General features: G+C 42.1%; 1 protein-coding gene across 2 annotated transcripts in view; it reads left to right on the forward strand.

Annotated features, from left to right (window-relative positions):
- The first annotated feature begins 2,540 nt into the window (after positions 1-2,540).
- LOC119418239 (Kv channel-interacting protein 2-like) overlaps positions 2,541-9,919 on the forward strand; it is a 31,766-nt gene continuing 24,387 nt past the window's right edge. For both annotated transcript variants that reach the window (XM_037685502.1, XM_037685510.1), the window contains exon 1: positions 2,541-2,646. In XM_037685502.1, coding sequence (XP_037541430.1) covers positions 2,541-2,646 — 106 coding nt within the window. The remainder of the gene's footprint in view (positions 2,647-9,919) is intronic.

Consider the following 9,919-nt stretch of genomic DNA (forward strand, 5'->3'; position numbering starts at 1 on the left):
CTGTACACTGCAACAACTGAACATAGAAGTTCTGAAATAATTAAAAAATAACTTTTAACGCTTTTATATTTTGTGATTATGATGATTTTTACGATGCGACATACTTTGAATTTTATGTTGCCAGACAATAGTCGAGAAGGAGATCAGCTGATCAGCTGCAGGAGGGAGCTTTCTCTTGCACTTGTGGGCTTCACATATGGTGCAAAATCATTTAAAATAATTTGTTTTAAATAACCAACCCATGGCTCATCCATCAATCAGCCAATTGTGCCGTGTCCAATCTTACTTTGAAAAACCGTGATATAATATATCATTCAGCACTTGCTCTTCTCAAGGGTGGACGTCTCCTCCTCTCCCTCTCGGATTTGCTTTTGTTCTGTCCTGTCTGTGAAACTGCTTTAGAGCCTCTTTTCTACAAATCTTCTGAATCATAACTATGGACTTGGATTTGGTCAGTTGGTTCCTCAACACAATTGATAACATTTCTTTGAAGAGCAGACAGGCTTTAGGTGAGCCGATTTGCCCTGTTGGCACACACGCAGCTGGGTATCTCATCGACTTGGGAGACTTGATGATGTGTCTATCTCTGCTGTCATCTGTGGATTTTAAGGACGCATATATAATTGGATTTATGACAACTGGTTCCTGCTTTTTGGATTCGGCTGGTTCTTGGTCTATTAACAAACAAGGAAGTCGTCGGCAGCAAATCTGGACCTGGTCAGGCTGCCTGCCTTGTACGATGGCTTGGTTCGTGCCTCGAGCACCCAGACTTTTGGCAGAATGGATCAGTTCTCGGGGATTATTCTCAGGCACATTCCATTGGTATGATCATTTAATTGGGATGTTTCGGAACAGAGTTGACCAACACAGACTCAAGTTAAATGTCATTAAAGTTCTGCCTGTCTCCAAAACCATCGTGTTTATCTGAATTCGGCTCCTGACTGGCCTTGACAGGCCATCTTACTTCAACCCTCCTGGAAGTTTTGTTAACCTGATGCTCTACCCCGTCCCTCCTCTCCTACTGAGGAATTTCCATGGACTTTTCAGAGGGGCCCAGCTGAATAAACACTCTGTCATCATTTCAGGACTCTTTGGATTTGTCTTTGGTCGTCCTCGGCACACCCGACACAGTGTGCACAGATCTCTCCAGAGAGAACTTTTTGAACTGAGTGATTTTATCTGAACTCTGCAGTCCCTCTGTGTGTTGTCTCTGACTGCTCATCACCCTTGTGTCCCCCACCCCCCCTGCCCTGCATAATGTCGGCGTCATTATATGCTAGTGTGCAAGATTTTTTTTCATTATCACGCTGTTGACCTTCAATCAGAGGTTAAAAGCGTGTTAGGAATTTATTTTATCTCCAAACCCTATGTGTCATTTTTCACCACTTTTAATTGTCTGTCCAAACAGGTCTCACTTGTAAATGAATCTTCGAGGCTCAATGTGACTTGTCTGTTTAAATAAAGGTTGAATGAAAATAAAAAAGAAAATAGCGAATCCACGATAAACGAATCGTGAAGTAGCGAGGGACTACTATATGTATGTATGTATGTACAAAAATTTTAAAAAGTCAGAAAGACTATATCTTCATATTAAAATTTTTGTTGTATCTTAAATGTTTCTCAATCTAAGACACTTCATATTCAGTCAGCAGTCAGAAGCTCTCTAAATGTTCTCAGCATATCATACAGACAGAAACCACAGCTTCAGATGAGCCTGGTGCTTTTCAGATGACTGTCTCGTTCACGACCTATCCTCACCATGCCAGACTTCCTTTTATCATGACAACTTTAGATGCATCTTAAATTTATGTCAGTATACTGACTGTCAGTAACTAAGGAACCTAGATTCAACAGATTGAAGTAAATTCACAGCAGACAGAAGACACATGTCAGTCATGCCCCCCCCCAACCAATCTCTGAATGAGTATTTGTGTCTGTGCTTGTGAGCCTCTTGCCCACTCTCTCTCGCGCTGCAAGTTTTTTCTCTCCCTCTCATTTTCTGTGCCATCTCCTGCTCATTCTCTCCCCCTCTTTTATTTTTTTTTTTATCTGCCAGCTCTCTCTCACTCACTCCCTCTTCCCCCCTCACAACTACACTTCCTGACAAACACTGCCAAAGGACTAACAGGAGCAGCACATCCCCAGATTCCTTCACTTCGTCGAGGGTCTGAATGAAAGATAAACCAGAGAAGAGAGGAGGAGAAGAAAAGTTCAACCTGTAGCCAAGGTGTTTGGGGATTTTGGATGTTCTTGTTGGCTGCTTGTGGCTTCAGCAGCGATGGCCTCCTGTGGGGAATAAGAAGTTTTTGGAGACGGAAGAGAAACTTTTAAACTTTTGAGTCACCTCATAGTTTACAGAACTTCATCGCCTGGGACAAATCTGAATCTTTGAGGGTGGACTGATAAGAAAGTGGAAGAGAACTTTGCTGTAACTTGGACGGAGTGTTCAGACTGGGTGCGGTTGTGTTGCTGGCCTGTCTCAGACCAGCCCAGCTCGGCTTGGTATCACAGCAGGCGATGACATACAGACATCCCCCAAGATGCTGAGTCTGGATGGGCTGGAGATAATTGCTGTGCTGGTGGTCATGGGTCTCTTCATCAAAGTCCTGGAGCAGTTTGGGATGTTTGATCCAGTTGGCGGGGAAGGTAATAGCATTTTTTTTATATTCTAGTGTCGTATTGTACAAATACTGTAGAGTAAAAAGTAAGACTTAAGTGTTAATGGAAGCGTTGAAGAAGAACAGTACCCTGTTCTTCCACTGCTCAATGGACAACAGTCCTGTCTGAGGGCTTCTTGTAACCTGAGGGCCATGAAACACACGCTTCTTCTCAAACGCGCATACACAAATAAAGAGTAACTTTAGCTGTGTGTGTGTGGCATATCTCTGCCCCAGGGGTGTGTGCTTTTACCTTTCAATCGATAACACTATGGACAGAGTGGGTCTGAGTGCTCTGTAGAGGCGCTAGTTGCAGTGAGGGAGTGTCAGCGTTACTTTTAGTACTCACATTAGCTTATAACCTGATGTATGTAGAGGAGAAATATAGCTGTTCTGCAGATCACAGGTCAGAAAGCTTTGTGGTTTGATTGGTGCGATGAGTGTTGACCAACTTGTTTTCGCTTATAAATCATTCCATAAATATCGTACAGCTTAATGTTAGAGGCAGAGCTGCAAGTTCACAACGGTTTGTGGTAGCATGATTAATTATAGAAAACTGAATAAGAAGGGCAGCTCAGATTTAATGCATTTGACTGACGAAAGGCTCAATTACATTGAAAGACTAGCATTCCTTCAAGGAATGCACGTCGTCCGTCACTCACCCTTCATGCCGGCGTTTCAAAATAAGATCATCTTATGATGAGAAGGGGCAAAGGTATAGCCATTTTAGTCCAACCCTTTAAATAAAACTGTGCAATGTCATGATCATGATATCAGATCTTCACAGGGCGGCTGTGGCTGAGTGGCTGAGCAGTCGTCCTCCAATGCAAGAGTTGGCGGTTCGAATCCACCAGCAGTCATATGTCGAAGTGTCCCTGGGCAAGACACTGAACCCCTCATTGCCTCTGATGTGTGTCCCATCATTGTATGAATGTGATAAAGCTCTGATTAGTCTCTTTAGAATAATTTGTTCTATTAGCTTTGTAGATATCTAGCAGAGTGTATGAATGTGTACATGAGGGCACTGATTGTTGTGTAAAGAGCTTTGAGTATCTTGATTAAATAGAAAGGCACTATATAAGTACAGCCCATTTACCATTTACAATCCATTTACACTTGAAGTGTACAGAATGACTCTGTACTACCACATCAAGTTTTATCTTAACTTCTGTAAAACTAAGTCATTTAGGAGATGGGTAAGGTCAGTAACTGCAGTGCCTATCTTGAATTGAGTTTATTCCAAAGGTTAATCAGTTGTAGATTCTACATTTACTGAGTATTTTCTCAAACTTTTGTTAATATCTATCTGGCGGTGCATGTTTTTTTTAAATATATATCAAACAGGCAGAGTTAACATTATTTGCAAAGTTTTAAAAATAGATCTCATGCAAGTTAGTCTTCAAAGTATGTGTTGGGGATGACTCTCAACTACTGACACACCAAATATGAGTCCAACATTATTAAAAATTAGCTGTTTTTTTTTTTATGTTGGTAAGTTTGTGTGACTGAGGCGGCCATCTTGAATTTATTTCCAAAAATCATTGACATGTAATTTTACAACCTCTGATTACTTTCTAAGAGTTTAACAAAAATCCATTCACAGCTTCATAGCATATTTTACTTAAGATAATCAGTTAAATAAAGTCAAAGTTTCTTTATTTGTCATTCGAACCACATGTGGTACAAAACTGAACAAAATTGTGTACACAGGGTCCCAGTTACATCCAACAAAAGTATAAATTGTAAAGAAAAACTGTAATAAGATCTAAGATATGAACTAAGAAATGTGCTAAACTAAGAATACATAATAAGGCCAGGAATTTGAACCATTTTCTGAATGATGCAGGTAAGTTTTATTATAGAGCTGACAGGAAAGTGTCTTGCTCTTCTCTGGCACACCTGCAGCAGTTGTCACTGTGCATCAAGGTCTTTAATTGTCTGTTTTATTAGTTTAACCTAAGTCTGAACTAAGCACTGCTCACACTAAACTTACTGAATGAACAGAGACAAAAAGGGACATGTTAGGTTATTTCTGGATCAAATCTTCAATTTTCCAGTTTTCTGTTAACTCCAGGCACCAAAGGTACTCCTACAAGATCTTGAATTATCTTTGTTGATAATTATTAACGCGGACGCCTTCTACCTCAAAAGAAGTGAGCCACTGTACGAGAGACAAGCTTACTTTGATAAATACAGAGATTTTTTTTTTTTAATTCTAGAGTGGATCATTTTGGACTCTATGCTACAAGAGACACTTTTCATCTCTGATGCATCTGCTGGACTGCACCCAGCAGTCAAGGTGGGCCAGTAGCTCAGTCATCTAAAAGTTCTTCTTGGAAACCCATCATTGAGACCATTGCACTCTATGAACACGTGCACGCCGACACAAACAAAACACTCACAGGCACAAACATTAAAGGCTCGATTTAAAGTATATTTTCATTTTTAGTGAGCATCGTTCTTCAGGATAATTTGGCTATACTTTATGGGAATAGCAGCCTTAATGAGAGTAGGTGGGTGTGTGCCAACTCTTCTGTGAGTACTTAAGCTAATGAATTTTTTTAATGGAGGATCTCAGTCCAGATGGCAGGATGAGTGTAGGACTAGCTGCCGAAAGGGTTCAGAGCCATTCTTTAAATGAGCGAGTAATATCCACTTGATGTACCAACATGATCGACTTCCAAAGTATGTTTATGTTTATGTGGAAGGCAACTAATGCCCTGCGTGTTCAGTACGACTGGTCAGTTTGTTTCGATGTGTTCACACGAGTAAAAGAGACAAAAAAAAAAAAAAAAAATATAAATTTGACTTTTTTTTTTTTTTTTTTTTTGCGCTGACTCATCTTCTTGTTAGTCAGACAGCAAAGTGAGGGCGAACAAAAGACCCTCTGGGCTCATTTATTTAATGAGTAGTGCTGCTGACCCTGCAATAAATAAACACATTAAATGCCATATTGGGGAGAAAAAAATGAAAAAAACTGGACATGCCTTATTGAGCACGTATCAGAAGCACTTTGGCCTGGAAGTTTACGAGGTAGTTTACTGATGGATTTAAGGCTAATGGCTAACGACAGGAGTGTGCTCTTTGCGTTTATGAGATGGATATTGAACGAGATTTGTTGAACTGAACTGAGCGGCTGAGAAAATAATTTCCTAGAACGCAGCACTTTGCTCCACCTTGAACCTTGTACAGCCTAGTGAATGTAGTTTATTTCAGCTATGGCCTACCGTTCCTTGTAGGAATACATATCACCATTCACCTTTCATTATTTTTAGAAGATCTGCTTGTTATATCCATTTTTGATCAAATCTTAAAAATTAATCTTCGCTCAACCTGCTGTGATATATGTCAAAATTCAAAATTAGTGTTGTGAATGTCAAGGATTCAAGGTTCTTTATATGACAAATAAAGAACCTTGAATCCTTGAATGACTCTTGGATATGACCATGCCAAATTATAGGTCAGTATCTGCAAAATTGACTGTTATAGGCACTTTTGTGTTTTTAAGGTCAGGTGGGGCAGCCATATTTCATTTTATTTCATTTATTGTTTATTTATACAGAAACACAAGTATTAACAAATACTATTCACCTTAATATTTTTGTTGCTCAGGTTAATTTGCAACGCAAGTTCCCACATGGGCCTTTAGCACAATCGAAGTAAAAATGTAAAATGGAGTTTTTTGTTGGAGAAATTCTCTCGTTCTCTAACTTTGTTTCCTCAAAAGAACCACTGTCACGGCAGTAGAAGATTTTTTTTAACCATTATTTATTCATCCAAGGTTAGATTTCAGGACAATTTACATAAACATACATATGTATACGCATGAAAACCAGTCACAGAAAAAAGCCACAAGTCACGTTATCTGCTCGTTCTTTACTCCTCTCAGCTCAGCCGAGTTCACAGAGTTCAGTGAGTGACCTTGAAGGCAGCTTCAGCCTTCTTACACTCTCCGTCTACTCAAACATATGGTTCATGGGCAGAGATAAGTGTGTCTTGTGAGATGGCTTTGGCTTATTTGGGGTTTCTTGTTCTCAGGGCAGAGGGGAAGAATGTTAATAATAAAAACATCCATTTTAATCTGCATGTTCTGTCTAAATCTAAATAACACATCAGTTTGACACTATTCCCAGACAGATAATAAAACAACACATTCATACATCTCAGGATCCTTTTTCTTTTTTTCCTCTTCGAGGAGTGGTCAGCGCCATCCACGTATGAATGAGATAGCAACTCATAGTTCTGGTGGTCATCTTATCCTTGATAACAACCTCTGGCTCTAAATGTGGAGATAAACACCAAAAGAACAAGATGCATTAATCAAGGGAGGTCTATGTCCCTGCTTCCACACTGGGCAATGTTCTCCCTCTGCTATGTTAACCAACTAAGCACCCCACATCTTGGTACCTTTACTGGAGTTCCCCTATCTTCTCTTTGACAGTACCTGACTGTAGATGTATTTAAACACAATATTGCAAAATTCCTCAAACTTCTTTTTTGATAGTCCCCAACTATTCAGTGAGATGTCCTTAACACAATATTGTCAGTGGCGTGCGGTGAGGTTTGTGACGGGTGAGGCACTGACTCGTCTGGAATCGGAGGCTCACATACATGAACCCAAAATAGAAGCTTCAATTTAACGATTTTTTCTTTTAAAAAGGCATCTAATTAAGCTTTAATCAACTCCATACTGTTCAACAATGATGGCAAAAAAAACCAAATATTTAATGTAAGGTTAAACTACTTTTTTGCAGGGGTGGATCCTCTTTAGTTTAAATACATTTTAAAAACATGTATACCTTTATTTTAAGATGAAGTCCATGCACCTATCCTTCTCCATGAATATCTCCGTGACTCTGTTGTAAAACTTGTCGTGGTTTGCCTTAATTTAACAAAAAAAAGAGTGGGTTACCTTTATCCCACTTGTTTGAAGCAGATCTTTCAGCTCTGGAGCTGGTCTTTCCTCTCTTACACCTTGTGTTTCGACTGAAAATCGAGTTTAGAAAAATCCTTTAATTTTGAGATATAATCTTCCATTTTGTCTAAACAAATGGTACCATTATAGATTTGCTACACCTCCGCCACTCTGCTAACAGAAGAACACACAGCAATGTGCACCTGTTTCATTGTCTGCATTGGTCAGCACTGCCCCCTATCGGTGTAGCACGGTATTTTCTGCCTCACCCCTGTATATTTTCACCGTGCATTTATGACCTATTAGAAAGAAGAAATATGTCACACATGTTCATTAAATATGTTAGACAGACTGTAGAACATCAGCATGTGCAACACGTGTAATCAAACATGTATATTGGCGATATAAAGAGAAACAGCAATGTGCATGCGCCAACCAACTACTTCATTTATTGTATATGACACAGCACCCCCAGAGGTGAAGCAAAGCACTACACTGCCTCATCTCCCATTTCTTCCATGTGTTCGAACAGGCAATGCGTAAATTCCACAACTTTGACCATTGAAATTTTGAAATAAATCAGAAAACAGTTTTATAAAACAGTTTTATAGAACAGTAAAGTGGTCAAATATATTTTCTCTTATCATTGTTAGTATTTTACTTGTCATAATGACGGGTGAGGCACTGACTCACCTGCCTCCCCTGACTGCACGTCACTGAATATGGTGAAGTTCTTTAATACAATATTGTGAAGTTCTTTAATACGATATTGTAAAGTTCTTTAATACAATATTGTGAAGTTCTTTAATATAAAATTGTTTTCAAGTTTTTGAATGTAAATGGAATTTTTTTGATTTTTCAGTCAGGATTTAAACAACTGCATAGCACAGAGACAGCTTTAGTAAGGGTATGTTTTTTTTGTTGTTTTTTTTTTGTTTTTTTTGTTTTGTTTTTTTGAGCTCAGTTTAAGTGTAGAAACATTGTGAAGTGTTTCAATGAACTTATCATCATCGCTCAATTTTTTTATATTTTTTTTATTAAAGAAAGAGAAGAAAGAAGAATAAATAAATAATAAAAGAGAAATAGATAAAACGAGAGACCACCACGACAAAACAACATGCACAGCACAATGCCACCCACAATATCACCATGAAACATTCGACATCGCACAAGGAATCATCTAGCTTCCACCACTACCCAACCTAGCGTGCATCTGTCAAAGCACCTGAATCCAAACACCCGCGCAAGCACGCCCGCCACCACCAGATTTCTCCAAAAGAATGCCCAATAGTGGACGTGGCGGCCCACAGACCCGCCCCCCCAGGACACAATGGCAACATAGGGAGGACCGGAGCCACAGACACACAGCGGCCCACAGGCCCGGAGCCCCAGGAGTCTCCCAACAGGGAGACACCCCCCCCCCCCCCCCCCCAGAGAGGAGCAGAGGAAAGAACCGGGTGACCCCAGCCACCACAATGCAGAGCCTCCAGGAAGCTGCAGCGACGAGCCCACAGGTCCAGCCGGCGACCCATGCCCCCCCCCCCCCCCCAAGTAGATCCGGCCATGGACACCGAGCCCCAAGCCCCGAGGCCATGCCACCCCCCGGCAGAGCCCCGACAGAGCCAGGGCACCCAGGCCCCGCCAGGCAGCAACCAGGGCGGACCGATGTGCACCCCACCACCCAGCCCAGACACCGAGAGGCATCAATGCACCGGCGGCAAGGGGGTCCCCCGCCAAAGGGGGGCACGACCGGGGCGAGTGGGCCCCACACCAAACGTGGGGCCCAAAATTGATCCAAGAGAGGGGGGACCACCAAAAACCCAGCCTGAGCAACCAACAGGCACACACAGATAGCCCGACAGAATCTCTGTCGGTAGCCCGACAGAATCTCTGTCGGGCCGACCGCATGCACCATCTACCTGACAGCGACCACAGGCCTGCCCCAGCCCAAGGGGCAGAGCAGCAGGGAGCCGCAGCTGAGGAGGGCCGGCCCTCACATCAAGAGCCCCGCACCATAGGCCCGGAGACGCCCCAGCACGCCACCTATGCACCCCCCCACACACACAGCACCCCCACCGCAAATGCCACACAGGAAGACCAGCCAGTGCCCTGATGAGGCGAAGCCATGCCCCCAACCGCCGCCCTACACCACCAATGACCACACGTACACTACCATAGCCGACCCCCCGCCGAAAGCCGGCAGCCACCCCGGTCAAAGTGCCGGCCATCGCAACCAGGAACCTAGATTAAAAGAATCGGAACAGCCCAGGAGGAACCGAAGCACCGGCCCCATCACTGACCGCCCCCAAGGCCCAAAGCCCACCCACAGCCCAGACTCCAACAATGC

This window comes from Nematolebias whitei, chromosome 1 (genome assembly GCF_014905685.2).
Source record: "Nematolebias whitei isolate Nwh7 chromosome 1, NemWhi1, whole genome shotgun sequence".
Taxonomy (NCBI): Eukaryota; Metazoa; Chordata; class Actinopteri; order Cyprinodontiformes; family Rivulidae; genus Nematolebias; species Nematolebias whitei.